This window comes from Mustela nivalis (genome assembly GCF_964662115.1).
Source record: "Mustela nivalis genome assembly, chromosome: 18".
NCBI lineage: Eukaryota > Metazoa > Chordata > Mammalia > Carnivora > Mustelidae > Mustela > Mustela nivalis.
In genome coordinates, this window is record NC_139037.1 from 4,294,148 (window position 1) to 4,311,301 (window position 17,154).

Sequence of the window (17,154 nt, forward strand, 5' to 3'; positions counted from 1 at the left end):
GAGGGAGCATTTCCGGTCCTGCCCGGAAGACCGTTAATTCGCCCTCTCGTTCCATCCCCTGCCCCGGAGGCGGGGTGTCGTTGGCCCGCTCCCTCGTGGCTCGTGGCTCGTGGGTCGGCCGAGCGTCCCGTGGAATTCCCAGTCCCCGACGAGCACCGCGGCGCCCGGGCCACGTAAGCGCGCGCGCCGCGGGGAGGGCAGGGAGGGGGAGTCCCCGGGCCTGGCGCGGAGCTCGGGCCTGGCGTGTGCGCGGGTCCGCGGGCTGCGCGCTGTGTGACGTTGGCACAGGTGGCCCCACAGCTGCACGGCGGGTCGTCAGCTCCTGCGCCACGCAGCCGGAGGCCCCCACCAGCGCAAAGCGTGGCGGCGGCTGCCCGGCACGCAGCGGTCCCCGCGGGTCCCCCGCGGTGGTCGGAGGTGAGGGCGCGAAGAGAGGCTGCTTCGTCGAGGGGCTTTTCGGGGGTCGGGAGCTCCACCGGCGCCCTCTGCCTGCCCGGCTGGGTGTGAGGCTCACTCCCTTCTGGGTCTTCCCGTTCGATGCGTAAGTCCCGGTTGGTGGGAAGAGAGGAAGCCCCTTCCCCATGGGGGCTGCGGGAGCGGTTTGGGGGCCCTCGGCATCGAATCCCACGCCGCCGTGCGGGCTCTGGGGGAAGGCGAAGGTGCTGGGCCGAGGAGCCGCGGGAGGCCTGCTGTCTGGAAATCTGAAGGATGGGTAGGATTTTGTAGGTGGGTGGGAAGGGTGCCGGCGTCCATTCGGAACCGAGAGAGGGTTTGCCGATGGGGCAGTCCCGGAGGAGGTCAGTGGGACTGGAGCCCGGGCGCAAGGGGGGGGGGGGCGGAGGTGAGCTGGAGACGGGCGCACGTGGGTTTGTCGGGGGTGCGGCCGCGCCGCAGTCAGGACGCGGCAGAAGGATTCACGGAGCGCCTCCTGGGTTCGTGCCACCGCCCTCTCCTGTTCCGTTTTGGCCAAGAGAGTGAGGGCAGCCGCCCACCTTCGGAACTCAGGAATGAATCAGATACGGCCCCTGCCCTGGGAGAGCGCCCCGTCTCACCAAAGAGATGAGGTTATACATAGAGGCCGCCGTTAGGGTGAGGCTGGTGGGCCATGAGCTTCGCACGTTCGATCGTTTGAGAAGTATTTACTGGCTTTTACTGGGGGACGGGTGTCCTGCGCGGTCCGACAGTATCTGCGTGTGCGGAATGAAACGATAAGTTTATTTATCAGAATAGGTTGATAAAATGCAGTGGCAGTTCCAAGGGAAAGAGATTTTTGGTTTCCGAGACTCCTGCTAATGCTTGCTTCCTTGTGGATGCATGGCAGCGGAGGGGTTCAGAACTTGGACTTTGAATTGGATGGGGGACCAAGCTGTTGGCCTTGGTGGGGGGTTGCTGTTCCCTGAGCTTCCGTTTCCAGAGCTCCGGAACAGGGGCAACGGACGAATAAAACAGGTGGTCCGTCTGGGGCAGCTGCTGGTGCTCAGGAAGTGACCACTGCTGTTACATTTGTGGTTAGTGGAAGAAGAGGGAGGGCGCGGCTGCTTATTTTTCTTGAGCAGTTTGAATCTGGCACAACCCCTGGATGTAAATTTATTCTATTTTGTTTTCCTTTGACATAAATTTATTGTTATTCAACACAGGGTCAGTTGCATTTCCCACAAGGTACTATACTTGACCATGGGAAGACAGAGGAAGAAGACTGTCCTGGTTTGGGGGGAACTTGAGTTGCTCTTGGGGAGAGCAGCCTGGGGTGGAGGGTGCATCATTTCCCCACCAGTGGTTGTAATAGGGTAGCTACAGGTGGGGCTGAGAGCCACAGTAGAAGCCGCCCCCACACCACGTATCTGACTACATCTCCTCCCTCCCGTGCTCCCCCTCATTCATTCTGTTGGCTTCCCAGCTGTTTCTCACACACTGTTCTGCCCCAGGACTTTTGTACTTGCTCTTCATTCTGGCAGGACCCCTCGTTCCCGTTGTCTGCACTGTTCTTTTCTTCCTTAGGTTCAGGCTGTGCCAAATGCCCCCTCCTGAGCGAGGCTTTCCCTGGCTGCCGCTGCCTGTCACATTGCCCTCCCCTGCCTCCTGGTTGGCTGGTTGGTTTTAATTGAGCACTTATTAATATCTGGCAGTAGGCTGTGTCTTTATTTATTCTTTATTATCTTTCTGAAATAAAATTCAAAATACAGCCCTGTTAGGGCAGTTCTTCCTCTCCCAGAAACCCTGGAAGGCATGCTCAGGTTCAAACCTCTGAGAAGACGTGCTGTGTGGTTCTTGTTTTCCAGGATGGACTTCCCCAGCTCCCTTCGACCCACACTGTTCATGGCTGGCCCCCTTGGTCTGAGTAATGTCCCTGACTTGTCCTTCATGTGTAGCTGGAGGGACGCCCTGATGCTGCCGGAGTCCCCGCCCGACAACTCTGAGGTGAAGATCCGGGGGGAGCCCTGGCTGAGGCCCCTCTCTCCAGAGCGCAGCGGCCGCCTCTTCCTCGGTCTTCCTTTCCTGCCTTTGCTCGGCAGATGCTCACTATTGAGCCCCTGCAGTGCACGTGGGGAAGGGGGAGCCTCATTAGGCCTCGGAAATCCAGCGTGAGTCAGAGGCATCCCTTGCCTTTGGGGGCCTTAGGGTTAGTCCAGTAGGACAGACAACCAAAGGATAAAATCATCACCCTGTGGGACAAGAGCACTGCCCGAAACCCAGAGGAGGCTCACGGAGCAGAGTGGGGAGAAAGTGGTGGTGAGGAGACAGGAGGCGAGGAGAGGCCTCCCCAGACACGAGGGACAAGGGGCTTTCCCTGGAGGCCTAAGCCATCTGGCTCCCACTTGGAGACAGGCTGCTTAAGGGTGATGCCCGGCAGAGGGGAGGGTCCCCGATGAAGAAGGGTTTAATGTCCATTCGGTCCCCTCTGGGAGCCCAGCTCGCTGCCTCCTGTACCCCCGAGTGTCGGAGCTGAGTGGTCTTGGACGAGCCCAGCGCTGGGGAGCAGAGTGGCCTGTGGGCTCCCCCCAGTCAGTAACCATGAGGTCTCCTGAGTGGATGTGAGAATCAGGCGGTTCTTGGGTCAGCCAGTGATGGCACAGGGCTGGGGGGAGCTGCAGCTCAGAGGTAGGGACTGGCCCAGGCTCCCAGCCCCTTCTCTTAACCAGCTGTTTCCTGGAGCGAGCCTCCTGGTGCCTCCACTTCTTCACCAGTAAAGCAGCGATGATTGTTATACCGATGAGTTAGTAAGATATGTGCTTATGCATTAAAGGTAAACCAAGAGGCACCTGGCTGGCTTAGTCGGTAGAGGATGCAACTCTTGACATCAGGGTCGTGAGTTCAAGCCCCATGTTGGGCGTGGAGCCTACTTAAAGTAAAAATTAAAATAAAATAAAATAAAAATAAATTTAAAAATTTAAAAAATTAAAATTAAAAAACAAAAAGAATTTTTAAAAGTGTGCGCCCCAGGGCGCCTGGGTGGCTCCGTGGGTTAAAGCCTCTGCCTCCGGCTCAGGTCATGATCCCAGGGTCCTGGGATCAAGCCCCACATCTGCTTGGCGGGAGCCTGCTTCCTCTTCTCTCTCTGCCTGCCTCTCTGTCTACTTGTGATCTCTGTCTGTCAAATAAATGAAATCTTTAAAAAAAAAAATTTTTTTTTTAAAAAGTGTGCGCCTGGCCTGGGGCTGTGTTCACTGTGTTCCTTTTGGGCTTGTGTTTCTTCAGAATGGGGCGCCGCACATGGCCACGCAGCTGCTCTGGGAGCCAGAGACCCCCGGGCCCCTTCCTCTGCTGCCTCCTGGTCCTGGTAAGTGTCTTGGTTCCTGGGGCTCCTTCCAAGCTGTTCCCCGAGTCCCTTCTGTCCCCCGCCTCCCCCACAGAGGCCTTCCCTCCCTGCTGGTGAATTTCAGTCACCTAGGACACCTACCCCCACCTGTGAGGCCTCTCCGGTTCCTGAACAAACCCCTTCTCCGGCCTCATTCTTCCGTCAGATCCCTGGGACCCTGGGGTGACTGCCCAGGACCTGCTTTTCCGGGGAGGTTTCACATTCCGAAGGAAGCCCCGAGCCGTGCTGGACGTTACGGAACAGGTGAGTAGCCCCACAGCGGGCAGTGCTGGGTGGCGGGGGCTGTGCGTGGTGACCCAGCCTCCCTTCCCGCAGCTCAGCCGCTTCCTGTGGGACCATGGGGACATAGCCTTTGCACCCCTGGGGAAGCTGATGCTGGAGAATTTCAAACTGGAGGGAGCACGGGTGAGTAACCTCTGCCCCGCCAGGAGAGGGGACGCCCCACTTCTTGTCTGGGTAACCTCGGATGTGCGAGCTTGACAAGGCCTTTCCACACAGAGCCGTTCTAAGAAGAAGACAGTGGTCAGTGTGAAGAGCCTACTCCAGGACCTCGGTGGACACCAGCCCTGGGGGCAAGTGGCTAGTGAGAAAGGACGGGCTGGGAGGCCTAGCTGGGGTGATGTGGAAGCAGCCAGGGGGGTCCAGGTTCCCCTCACGGTGTTTCTCTGCCCCATGTGGTCAGGGGCTCCAGTTCCTCGCACCAAACTCTAAGTGGAAGAGGGAATTCGATTTATGAACTGCAGGTTTGGCTGCATCTAGGTGTTGGAATAACATGACTAGGGCTCTGTCTCTTTCTTTTCTCCTTCACTTGGCTTTGCTTGGCTCAGTTCCTGGACGAACTATTCCTAAGGGGCCGTGAGATGGCTTATGACTTCAAGGAAGAAGCTAGTGTTTTTCTTGAGGCACTACCCAAAGCCCTGGGAAAGGTGTGGTTGGCGTGGCCTGGGTGTCTGGCTCCTCCATGAGCCGATCACCGCGGCCAGGGGTGACCTCGGACCACTCTTGCAGCAGGGAAGAGGGTGGAATCGCTTTCCGAAGGAAGAAATTCTAGGTTAACTAAAAACAAACAAACGCGCGCACCTGCTGGCCTGGCCTCTCTCGGGATGGGACCTAGTCCTCCTCTCGGTCACTGTTGCCGCCTGATCCTCATGCCATTGCCTCGTCCCCAGCTGCCCCTGGGCTTTCCTCAGCTACCGACAGCGCCGCTTCTCCATCCTCGGGGGCCCCGTCCTGGGCAAGTCAGTGGCCAGCCTCCTGGGGGAGTTGCTGCACGAGGAGCTGGCCGTGCGGTGGGAGCAGCTGCTCCTGGACGACGCGTTCACCGGGGGCGCTTTGGCCTGGGTGCCCGGGAGGACGCCCCAGGTGGGACAGTTGGTCTACCCTGCAGGAGGTGCTCTAGACAAGCTCTGTATCCTTTCTCAGGGGGGCGATGACGGGGTAGAGGCGGCTCTCTGTGGCGGAGGGGGTGCTCTCGGCCTGGTCCCGGAGACTGGCAGGATGTTGGGGGACTTGCAGTGACCAGAGCTCATATACCTATCCTTAGCCAGAGGCCCAGGTTTCCAAGAGGTCAGTCTGACCTCAAGCGGTGACGCTCAGGCTCTCAGGGACCCTGGCCACATCCAGCTCCGAGGACCTGTCCGGCAGGTGGTGACCCGCACTGTGCAAGGGGAAAGTGAGTCCTTTGGACACCTCCCTCCAGGCCTCCCTCCCTTGCTGACTTGCTCCCTCACTCTGATCTTCTCCGTCCCTCAGCCCTGTTGGCTGTCCGCTCTGACTACCACTGCGCCCTGTGGAAGGTCAGTAAGCAGGGGCAGCCCGCCCCTCTCCCGGTGCTGCAGGTCGGGAAGGGGGCCACTGGGATCAGCCTCAGGTGAGGGGCTCTGCTGGGGTGGTGTGCACGGAGCTGGGTGTGGGTAAAGGTTGGGGGGGGGCGGTCAGCTGATCCTGCTTGTGCCCTACAGCCCGCACCTGCCCGGGGAGCTGGCTGTCTGCAGCCGTTCCGGAGCCGTCTGTCTGTGGACCCCCCAGGACGGGTAATGCCCCTTTTCTGTGAAAACCCTCCACCGCCACACACAGCTCCCCCCGAACCACAGCCCGTGCTCCCTGTGCAATGTGTTCTGGACCCTGGGCCCCTCCATGTCAGCCCATCTCCCCATCATGGCTGGTCTGTCTCCCCAAGGCTGCAGCAAGTCTACAAGGACCCTGAGACCCTTGTGTTCTGTGACCATTCTTCCTGGCGCTGGGCAGACTTCACCGCTCATCCCCGGGTGCTGACTGTAGGGGACCGCACAGGAGTGAAAATTATTGACACTCAGGTGAGCGGAGGGGACCGGCACAGGCACAGCTGTGGGGCAGAGCAGATATGGTGAGGGCCGGGGCCGGGCCTCTTCCCCAGAGGGCATGAAGAGTGGCAGGGCCATGAGCCTTGCCCGCCCGGGGCGAGGACTGGTCGGAGTCTTGCCACAGCCCCAAGCTGTGGGAGGGCTGACCTGGGTTTCTCCCCCAGGGCCCACCCGGCTGTGGTCTGCTGCTTTTTCGTGGGGGCGCAGAGGCATCATGCCCGAAAGGAGAACGTGTCCTGCTGACCCAGTACCTGGGGGCGTGCAGCCCCGAGCCCCTGCTTCCCACTCTCCATCTCATCTGTACGCAGGTGAGCCGCACCTGCCCCCGCGGCCCGGCGCACCGTGTCCAGGAGGACAGCTCCGGCAAAACGGATCCGGAGACTCTGTTGAGTCTGTGGCTGGCGTGTGCTAACAGACGGGTGGGAACGGCCTTGTGGGGAGGCCCCACGGTGCAGGAGGAAAGGCACGGGTGTCAGGGGAGTAGTCTGTGCTACGTGGCACAGTTTCCCTGTGTGTTCAGGAGAAGGGGAGGTGGTCCGAGGGGCTGCCCCCCACCCACCCGCCAGGACTCCAGGCTGTTAACTGGCGCCTCTGGAGCACAGGGCCCAGGGTTGCACAGCTTCAGGGAAGACCTGGTAGCAGTCTGCGTGACAAGACTGCGCCTTTCCTGAGAGTCACTGCCGTGTGGCACTCCAAGTGATGTGCCGGGGAGCTTCCCCCGTGTGGCGCTACTTGGTGGGGACGGGAGGGGCATCAGGGCGGTCACGCTGCTGGGATAGCTCCGGGCCTTGAACTCCTCTTGAGAGCCACGCGGAGCTGCTTGTCCCATCACATGCTTTCTCCTGCCTCGGTCACGGCCGTCTGGGGTGTGCGGACTTCACACTCAGGCACACACACAAACACACCTGACACACACACACAAATGCATGCGTGTACCCATCCCCATCACCTTCCTTGGCTGCTGTCCCCCCCCCCCCCCCCGTTGCGTTCCTCCCCCTCGCTCACACCCCCCCCCTTCCCAGTCGCCTTTGCACGTAGCCTCCCCCTACAAGCCCCGCTCACCCCCACTGTAGTGTCCTTCGGTCTGGCCTTGTCCCTCCCCCCAGCGTCGCACCATCACGTCCTTCCCCTGCCCTGTCTCGTCCCCCTCCGTCAGGTTCTCCCTCGGTCACGCTTCTCATTTCCTATCGGCCCCCAGTTTTCTCTCTACCTGGTGGACGAGCGCCTCCCCTTGGTGCCCATGCTGAAGTGGAACCATGAGCTCCCCTCGGCTCCCCTGTGGGCCCAGCTGCTGCCCCCGCCACGGCCCGGCTGCCCCCGGCCGCTGCTCCTGGGCGCCCAGCGCGGGCACCTGCGGCTGCTACACCTTACAGGTAGGAGTCTGGGCTGGGGCAGGAGGCGGGCGGGACGAAGGGCAGGGCCTCAGCTGTCTGGCTTTCCTCCAGGAGAGGGGGCCTCTGCACCCAGGCTGGCGGGGCACCCCCAGTCTCTCCCTTCCAGCAGCGACTCCCTCTCCGCGTTTCCCCTGCTGGAGCCCAAGAGTCAGTGGCGGCTGCAGGAGCGTCTGAAAGCGCCAACCATAGGTGCGCTGGGGCCGGGGAGTGCATCCGGGAGGGGGGGCGGGGGTGCCCTGCTGGACCTTGGCGTCACTGTCACTCTCATGTCCAGGTCTGGCTGCCACCATCCCTTTCCCGGCTTCCGAGCCAGTCCTGTCGCTCTTCCGGCTCTCAGCAGCCGGGGATATCTTCCACCAGCGCCTCCGCCTCCAGGCAGACCCTGGGGCTACCCTCCATGCCCCCACGGCTTCCTGGACTCCACAGGCCACTGCGTGCTGCAGCCGATGGCTGAAGGCCCTGCTGAAGGTGCCCCCGCCTCCCCCTGTGTGGGCGGCACCCACCTTTTCCCACCGCCGTCTGCTGGGCTGCATGGAGCAGAGGACAGGGGAGTGCAAGGGGCCAGAGGGTCTCCGAGCGGCCATGGCTGGAGGGCGGCTGCTGCAGCAGAGGGACCTGGGCCCACTCCCCTCTGCGGAGCCACCCCCTGCCCCCGAGCCGGGCCCGGAGGACGAGCTCAGTGCACGTTTGGAGGCGGCTTGGGAAGGCCAGATGGCCGCCTGGTGGGAGAGGCAGCAGGGCCGGAGCTCCGGGCCCAGCAGACCGCCCAAGCGGCACAAGCGCCGGACTCAACTGTCCAGCACTTTCTCCTCACTCAGCGGCCGCCTGGGTCTCTCGGATGCCACCAGCCCCCCTCATAGCCCAGACCGGGCATCCCCCGAAGCCAAGCTGCAACCACCAGTGACCCCGCCCTCCCATGAGTCGACTCAGGAGCTATGGGCTCAGGGTGTCCCCTCAGAGCGGCAGCAGACTCTCCGCGACTACATGGCGAAGCTGCCGCTCGGAGGGGACAGCCCACGTGGTGTCTGCTCGTCCCTCTCCCAGAGCCCCAGCCTCCAGGCCACACCCTCCAGCTCCCAGACCCTCCAGGAACGCACAGCCGAGCTGCCACCACGAAGGACCACCCTGAGAGGTGCCGCCGTGTCTTCTTCCCAGACCTCCAGCCTCCGGGCCACCCCCTCCAGGCAGCGGGCACCTGTCCCCTCTGGCTCTCAGCCCCAGCGGAAGAAGCCGCGCATGGGCTTCTGAGGGCCCGGGGGAGCCCTTCATCCTGGACCTGCTGTGCCTTCTGTGGTTGGAAGCTGGGAAATGGAAAGAGAACAGTCCCCGGGGCACAGGCCTGCGTGTTTCCAGAGCAACGGGAACAGCAGGATAGTTGTTTCCTCTCCTTATGCTTTTGCTAGAAGATCATTCCAGAAGGCAAATTGAGTAGGCCCTTGTGGTCCTGTCCTGAAGGGCTGTGTCATGGGGATTCCCTCCAGGAGACCGTGGGCCGTGCTGCCCAGGAGCTGGGGCTATTGCCCCCTCCCCCCAAGATACCGGGGTGACGGAAGGGCACCTGCTCCTCACCGAGCTTGTGGGGAGTCCGAGCTGCCGGGGCTGGCCGCTCAGTCTGTATTGGTTAAGTGGCGCCCACTGTGATCGGACGTTTCGCGGAGGGGGACACTTGGAACCCACGTTTAGGAACTGAATAAGCCTGGCAGCGGCGCGGGGTTGGGAATGACGGGGTTTCTGGGGCCGGCAGCGCCCCCTACATTCCTTCCTCTGAAGCATGTGGTTCCGTGGAACACTTTGCTCCCCTGTGAGGAAACCCGCCCTCAGAATGTCCCAAGACACCAGCGTTTGCTCTAGATTTCTCCTCGCACGTGGAGGTTGCTGCTTTTCTCAGGGAACCTGGTGGAAGGAATTGCACAGGACTCGCGCGGATGTGAAACGACCCAGTAACACGGGGACTCAACGCGGATACTAAAATACCTGTAATGCTCGGTTACACAACTTCCACCCCTGAGACCCCGGGGACGTCGCACTCTGCTTTGAGCACAGCAACACGGTGGTGCACACTTGCATGGGGTCGGTGAATGGGGGGGGGTGTGCGCCGAGTGCTCTCAGGAACTATGACTCTTTGGAAGGAAGGGGAGCCCAGCCAAGGGGGTGACCTGGTCCCATGGGGGGGCCTAGCTGTGGGCTCTCTGTCCCCGTTAGTCTAGGGGTGGAAGGGCCACCTTGGGCTTCAGTCCAAGCCAAACTCAATGTCCTCCCGGTCTTCACCCGCCTCGGGCTCAGCGCGCTCTGTCTCATCCTGCGCCTCGTTCTCTTCAGGGACCTCACCTGAGGAGGCAGGAGAGAAGGCAGCTGTGTTCTCAGGACCTGTGCTTGCCCTTGAGTCAGGCACTGAGCCTGGCCACCGGCTAGTGTCGAGTCAGAACCGCCTGGGCTCAGCAGAGGCTCAGCGACAACTCTGCGCTGCCCTGCCCCGTTTGCCCATTACCTGTGAGCGCTGCCCCACGTCCCCCATGTGCCTCTCCCAGGCCATGAGCCCAGGCCTCCAATTCCCGGCCAGGCCGACTGGTCAGCTGGTGGCTTGTCCCCCCCAGCCGGGTGCTCTGGCCGCCCTGTAGCCGCAGGCCAGCCGTCCCCGTCATTTTGTCCCACACTCCCTGTCCTCGTGTCACCAGAGCCTGCCCACCCTCAGAAGACTGGGTCTGGAGAGGCTGAGAATCGGGTGGTGTGGACGGGGGTAAAAACCCGGGTTCTCCAGACCCCCGTGGTGATTGGCAGCCCTGGTCAGGCCAGGCAGGAGCAGGTCAGCTGTGCGGCTTCTCCGGCAGGGCCAGCAGCAGCCATGGGCAGAGCCACGATCCACAGTGGCCTCCGCGGTCTGTGGTGAGTGGCCTCTGGCCCAGCAGCTGCTCCCCCCACCGGGGTGGGTAGCAGGGGACCTGGGCCCCTGTGGTCTTTAAATCAGGGTGGCATTACCTGGGGGAGAGGCTGGAAGTAGGTCACTGTCCTTGTCCTCGCTGGCAGCAGGCAGTGGGGCGTCCCGATGGCAGGTTGGGGGCATTGGTGGCTGGCCTGGAGCTGGCTCGCCGGCGAGCTCCTGGATCAGCAGGCGTGGGGCCTTGGTGTCTCCCGTTGGGGTTTCCGAGTCCCTCTTGGCTGCTGTGTCACAGATGGCAATGAAGGGCGTCTCAGCCGTCCTCCACGTGTCCCTGGGGATGGCGAATATGTTTGAAAGGGCATCAGAGGTGTCTTCTGGCACTGGGAGCGAGGAGTGGTCCAGTTCAGGGTCACTGTCATCACTCCAGCTCGAGACGGCTGTGATCTTTGGAAAGCACATCTGTTAAAAAAGATGAGTGGAAATTGCGGCTTTCAGGATAGTCGCTGTAAAACGCCCAGTGCCAGCGCTGCTATAAAACACTGTTGTCACGTACAAGAAAGGCCTGAGGGAGCCCCACCCTCCACCCATGGGACGTGAGGCCGCAGGACTGATGCCCTGTGGCCAGCCGTCCCCAAGCCCCTGAAGGTGTGGTGAGCGCTCCAGCAGGGCTCCTCTCCAGCCCTCCATCAGGGCCAGCCTCGCCAACGTGCTCCCGGGGCCGTGAGTCGGCTGCACTCGGAGCTTGGGCCTCCGGCCGCCATACACTCCACGGGACGTAGCCTCCTGGGAGGGGAGTTCCCCATGGGAACTGTCGGCCGCTGTGAACTTTCTCCCTCAGTGACAAGCTCTTGCCCAGAGATGGTCTCGCCCTGTCCTCGCACCCAGGCCCCGGCAGCACCCATTCATGCAGGAGAACCACCCCTCCCAGTCCTGCCTTGTCCACTGCCCTTCCCTGTGTGTGTGTCGCTACGGGGCAGGCACCCCAAAAGCAAACACCAGCCATCTCAGGACAGAAAAGATTTCCCTGGTGAGCGTGTACGACGAGGAGTTATTAAAAAATCAGTGCCAGTAGGTACGTTCCAGAAGACCCAGGTGCTTCGTCTGGGAGCGGGCAGCTCTGCACCTGCTTGGCAGAGGCAGGCCCTGGGGTGCAGAGGTGTGGGGGCACCTGACGTGCATGGAGCTGTGCTTTCTAACAGGACCAGAGGGACAGTGACACTGGGCTGATGGTGGGGACGCGGGGCTGATGACCTCATCATCCTGGCCTTCCAGAGGCTCGCCTGCGTCCACATCTTCTAAGTCAGGCAGGTCCTGGAAGAACAAATAAGCCCCTGTCAGTCAGGGACAGGCACAAGGTCCTGCGAGGGTCGTTTGCAAGCGGAGTGTGCAGGAGGGGCGAGGAAGGGGCGGGAGTCCTCTGGTGAGCCGAGGGCACTCAGCGCGGGTGCCCCGGACCGTGGCGGTGGAGGAGGTCGGGAGGAATGCCTTGGTCATCAAAGACTCCGCCAGCACATCATAGGGGAGACCACACACAGGCGTTTCCCAGGCCTCTGCGTGGTGTAACGTGAGTGTAGTCCAGGCCTCCCCAGACGGGGTGGGGAGTGCTTGTGCTGGGGCTGTGCGATTGTATCTTCCTCCACAACTGCCAAGCCAGCACGCGGGGTGGGCAGTGCATTAATTAATTATTGTTAATTAGGCGGTGCACTGTGCAGTTAGAGGGAGGACCTGTGGAGCCCCACCACAGCGTGGCCATGCAGCCTTGGGCAACTTGCTTCACCTGTTTCTCAGTCTCCTCATCTGTGAAATGGGGATGATGATGGTGCCTACGGCCTCTTAGAGTTACCAGAAGGTTCAGTCCATCAGGACGTGATCTGTCTAGAACGGTGCCAGGCAGAATAAGAACCATGAATTCTGTGGGTCATCCCAGACAGAGCTGGTTCTCTCGTCCCAGTGCTGTTTCTTAACGATACGCGTGTGGGTTCCGCAACTGGAAACCCACTCTGAGCACTGACAGTGTCTGTGTCTCCTGAGCCACATGGGATTGTGCACTTTACCGGGGGAGTGGGCAGGGAGGGGCAAGGCTGTGGGTGTCTTTCTGGGGGGGCCCCTAGTGAGCCTTGGCTGCCCGCGGCTGTGAGGCTGAGGGGTGACCAATGTCTCCCCACTTCTCAGGCCCCACTCTCCCAGTACGCTTCCTGGGGGTCATGAGGAAATGGGTGAACTCCTATTGTACCTGCTCCTGCCACCAGTCCTAAGGCGGGAAGAGCTGGGAGGAGGGGTGTTCCCAAGGAAGCCGGGCGGCAGGAGGCCAGGCACCTGACCGCGGAGGGAGGAAGCCCTGCTGACAAGTGTCCTGTTCTCAACAATTCTGCAGAAAGCTCGCTGCACAGAGTTGCTTCGCTGTGTGACTTCAGGGAAAACAAACCAAGCTTTGTGGGGGCTAGAGGGGAGACATTTGGCCCGGCACCCCTCGATCTCGAACATGCACATGAATGAACCTGGGGGTATCATGTTATAAGGCCGGTCTGGCCGGAGCGTCTGCGGTGCATTCTGACCGGCTCAGGAAGGTCGGCCCCATTGGCCACAGAGCACTTTGCTTAGCGAGGACTTGAAGGGTTTTTGCCTGACCGGTACCCGCCGCGGAGCACAGCCCTCTCTCCAGACCGCTGCGTACGTACATCGATGCAGAGCTTCTCCTTCACCTCCAGTCTGATGGTCTCCAGATCTTCGTCTCCACCCAGCTCCGTGCCTGCTGCACCCCCAGCAGCCACAGTCTGGGGGTCCGGTTCTAAGGACAAGAACACAAGATTACTCGCCTTGGGGCGAGCTTCACGTGCAGTGGTCAGGCTGACAAGCTGAAGGGCGGAGGGAGGCCAGCCCCCCGGGACAGAAGCTGCGAGAATCCAGCTTAAGACAGGGTTCCATCTAAAGAGAAAGGAGAGGGAGAGGAGCACGCCATCCTCGCTGGAACTTGGCCATGACTCCAAGATGGAAGTACCAGCCGGGGAGCAGGTGTGGGAAAAGGCCTGATTGGTGGGCGAGGAGGAAAAGGCCACCTGGGGAGGTGGAGGGGCCGTGGGCTGGAGTCCGGGGTCATGGCCCTGCCCAGGAGGAGCTGCCCCGCAGCCAGCGGCGGAAGTGTCAGGAAGGCCCATTAAAGAGTGAAAGGGCGGGGCGCTGGGTGGCTCAGTGGGTTGTCTGCCTTCAGCCCGGTCGAGATCCAGTATCCTGGGATCGGGCTTTACTCAGCAGGGAGTCTCTCCTTCCCACGTGTGCTCTTGTAATCTCTGCCTCTCTCAGATAAAATCTTCAGAGAAATGAGCACAGGGGTGCCCGGGATCATGGAGTTGGGATGGGTTCCTCTCCCCACTCCAGGCTTCCAGTTTTTGAGGTCCCCAAGGCCCTGTCCTTGGGTTCTGTTCTCCCTGCTCTTTGGCCTTGTGGCTTCCATCATTAGAGATCCGTGGCCCAACTTCGCTCATCACAGGTAGGTCCAGTTTGTGCAGTTTGGCTCCGAGAGCCCCCGAGGGCTTCTGAGGCTGCTGTTGTGGGTGACCCCAGCTGGGACCTCTAGACCTTCCCTCGCTAGGCCCAGCCGTCCGTCTCCGCAGGCCGTCCCCATGGCTTCTCCGATTCAGTGCTTGTAATCACTGCTCCCGTCCGCTTCGCCTCTGCCAGCCCTTCCTCCTGTATTCCTTGTCCTTGTCCTGCTTGTGGCGCCGCGGTCTCCAGCTTCCCAGCCACCGGAAGATTGTCAAGGCAGCGGCTGGGTCTCTGTTCCCGCAAAACCATCTGCAAGTTACTTCACTCCTCTGGGCCTCTGTTTCCACTCCCATAAGATGTGGGGGCCACACGAGAGCACCCCAATGCACGTCACGTGAACAGAGCTGGCCGTGTCTTGCGTCTACACCACAGCCAGCCAGCTCCTCTTCCAATGCGCCCTCCACCCCTTCCAAATGGCAAAGGCTGGGGTCCCTCTTGGGCCACTCTGCTCCCACGCCAGCTGTAGCTCCCAAGCAAAGGCTTCCGAGGGGGTGGGCGTGCAGGGGAGTGCACAGCGACACCTGCTCTGCAGCACGTGACCAGGCCCCCAATGCACCTTTTAAACAATACAGCCTGGCCTGTCTCCCTCCGTGGGAAGCTGGAGTGAAAACAGGACCCTTTTGGTAGACATCCTCTTCCAGAAACCAGGATGACCAGGCCCTGGGGCGGTTAGCAGCCCCATGCCGCGAAGCCTCGCGAGGGTACAGAGCAGCCCATGAGTGTTTCCAAAGGAAAAAGTCATTCGGAACAAGTCGTGCTTCTCAGAGATGCATTCCAACCTCATGTTGGAGTCTGGAGAGCTTGAGACGAGCACCTAGAGGGGTGAGCCCAGCACTAGGGGGCACCGTTCTCGTCCCGTGACTGTGGCCTTGACCATTCACTTGGGACATTCACTCCTGTGGTGTCCGAGGGCTGGGACCCCACATGCTGCTCAGGGGGACAAAATGTTCCCCATCTCTCAAGACCCTATGGCTGGACACGCTCCAGGTCCGGCTCACGGCATCCCGGGCAAGTGCTGGGTTTACACGTTAGTCAGCGGGACCCAAGGAGCGTGGCTGACCCTGCCAGGGCGCCTGCATTGCCTAGATCTACATCACCCCCTACGGCGGCCACGAAGCCACAGAGGGCTGGCTCCCGGGCACTAGACATGTCACCTGTGCTCCTGGGGCACTAAAGTTCGTATTTGGTTTTTATTTTTAATTCATTTACACTTCACACCTGAAGTGTAAAAGCAGTGGAAAAACAACTCCCTCTCCTTCGAACCACTGAATCTTGAATCATCACTGGCCCTGAGATATCAAATATGCTCTGGGCTTTGAGGACACGGGGCTGATCAAAGTATCTCACAGAGAATTTTAAATTGAGTCAGGTGAATATATTTCAGATCTATCAGGTTCGATTATAACAGAATGTTGGTGTTTCACCCAACATTCTTTTTTACTCTGTTGACTAGAAAATGCGGTTCTGGCCCCACTGTATTTCCATGAGCAGCGCTGCGCTAGCAGATGAGACAAGTCTACTGCAGCCGCCGGAAACCGTCCCCCAGGTTCACCAGGGGTGCACGCACGTGGCCCTCGGCTCCTTACCTTCGCAAGCAGCTCCGGGGGCGGCCGGCCTCACGGCCTCCTCCAGGTGTGGCCCCGCTGGCTCCCGGCCTTCCGTCTCGCTGCTGACCTCCACCGGCAGCTCCTCCCCAAGATTCAGTTTCTCTGGGAAGAGCTCATCCTTGGCCTCAAAGCTCTCCCTGACAAATTGCTCCATTTTCTGCTGCCTCTCCTCCTCCTCACGGGTCTCCTCCGTCCCTGGCACGCTGCCATCCACGAACTTGCTCTCCTCTGGCTCCCGCTCGTCCCCTGAACAGGAGAAGTCCAAGGGTGAGCCACAAAACGGCCTGGGAGGGCAGGGGGGTCTGGACGTCTCTTGGGGACATGCTGTGAACTGCTGGGGGTGAGCTCAGGGGACGGTCAGGGACGCAGCGAAGGCATCTGTCAGTGCGTGCTGAGCACGGAGGAAGCAGAGCTCAGTGTCCTCAGTGGAGGTGGGGTGGGGGGTGGCGCTCAGCACAGCCGTCTAGTGGCATGCGACACGCCTCAAGAACGTGCCGAGGGCTCTTAGGAGATGCACACCGAAGCACTGGGCTTACCAGCCTTGAAGTCTACCGTGACTTTGAAATGGCTCCGCAGAACGGGTGTGTGTGTGTGTGTGTGTGTGTGTGTGTGTGTAAATGTTGAACACCATCCATTCTAAGCAGGCACAATACAAGCTTTTCTGAAACTCTGAAAAATACCAAAATGGAAAGCGGACCAGGAAAAATGCTTTAGGAGGATGTCTGCTTTATGGAAAATACATTATGCTAATTGAAACAATAGGCAGAAAACAATAGAGTTATGCCATTGTTCTACAAAATCCGTAAATGTTACATGCGTGGGGAAAAGCCGGGAAGTGCTCATGGGAAATCCTGAGTGGTTCTTGCTGCAATTATTACTGGTGCTTTCTTGTTTCCTATGTGTGGTTGGGTTCACGTTTCGTAATTAGGCGAGAAACAGTCAATTTCATTTAAAAACACACATGGAGACTCCAGGTCCTCTACTGGGTACAGGATGAGGAAGAGGGTCCTTACTCATTAAGGTGGCCTGAGGACCGTCCCTAGGATCCTGCACTGGGCTTGGATCAGCACCGACCCGGGGTTCACTCTCTCCCTAGAAGCCTTTAACAAACACCAGGGGCATTAGGTGTGGGCAGGTGACTCTGAGCCCTGGATTTGGGGCAATAGATTGGGGAGATAGGGGGGTTCATTTACCATAACCTGGGAGCAGACAGATTCTTGAAACTGGGTGAGAGAGGGCAAGGCTGGGAGACAGGTTCTGAGATCCTGGAATAGACCAACCAGGGCCGAGAACATCTCCCAGGCCTGTTGTGATCCTGCCAAGGGAGGAATCGTGATGCCGAACCTTTCGAGGGTTTGGCAGGCTTCATACAACCGCCCAGATTGTTGGCTCTAGTCCGAGCTAATCAGAGGGAGCACGGTCTGTGCCACAGAGAAGGCGTGCTGCCACCATTCGGAGTTCACAGAACTGAATTGTCGTGGTGGGCCATTAAAAGGAGCGAAGTTCGGATCATGCCATCACCTGGAGGCACCCCAAAGCACCAGGCCGGGTGAGAGGAGCCAGACGCAAAGGC

The 17,154-nt window shown here is 60.2% G+C and overlaps 2 protein-coding genes across 8 annotated transcripts in view; one reads left to right on the plus strand and one right to left on the minus strand.

Annotated features, from left to right (window-relative positions):
• TAF1C (TATA-box binding protein associated factor, RNA polymerase I subunit C) lies at positions 1 to 11,506 on the plus strand. Of its 7 annotated transcripts, none has more exons than XM_082712042.1 (15): positions 7 to 173; positions 2,280 to 2,418; positions 3,697 to 3,778; positions 3,963 to 4,060; positions 4,133 to 4,222; positions 4,316 to 4,389; positions 4,987 to 5,225; positions 5,373 to 5,489; positions 5,570 to 5,687; positions 5,779 to 5,850; positions 5,997 to 6,132; positions 6,324 to 6,467; positions 7,358 to 7,532; positions 7,605 to 7,742; positions 7,828 to 11,506. In XM_082712042.1, exons 2-15 carry the CDS (start codon positions 2,281 to 2,283, stop codon positions 8,799 to 8,801), a joined length of 2,595 nt encoding a protein of 864 aa, XP_082568168.1. In that variant the 5' UTR covers positions 7 to 173; position 2,280; the 3' UTR covers positions 8,802 to 11,506. The 7 variants fall into 7 exon arrangements, with proteins under 7 accessions (XP_082568170.1, XP_082568168.1, XP_082568169.1 ...); XM_082712043.1 differs by having other exon boundaries at positions 9 to 173; positions 7,608 to 7,742; XM_082712044.1 differs by lacking the exon at positions 4,316 to 4,389 and having other exon boundaries at positions 1 to 173.
• The window catches only part of DNAAF1 (dynein axonemal assembly factor 1), a 20,934-nt gene continuing 13,289 nt past the window's right edge, over positions 9,510 to 17,154 (minus strand). Inside the window, exons 8-12 of the mRNA XM_082712061.1 lie at positions 15,561 to 15,827; positions 13,110 to 13,219; positions 11,683 to 11,742; positions 10,530 to 10,890; positions 9,510 to 9,881 (exon numbers count right to left, since the gene is read on the minus strand). Coding sequence (XP_082568187.1) covers positions 9,784 to 9,881; positions 10,530 to 10,890; positions 11,683 to 11,742; positions 13,110 to 13,219; positions 15,561 to 15,827 — 896 coding nt within the window. The 3' untranslated portion in view covers positions 9,510 to 9,783. The remainder of the gene's footprint in view (positions 9,882 to 10,529; positions 10,891 to 11,682; positions 11,743 to 13,109; positions 13,220 to 15,560; positions 15,828 to 17,154) is intronic.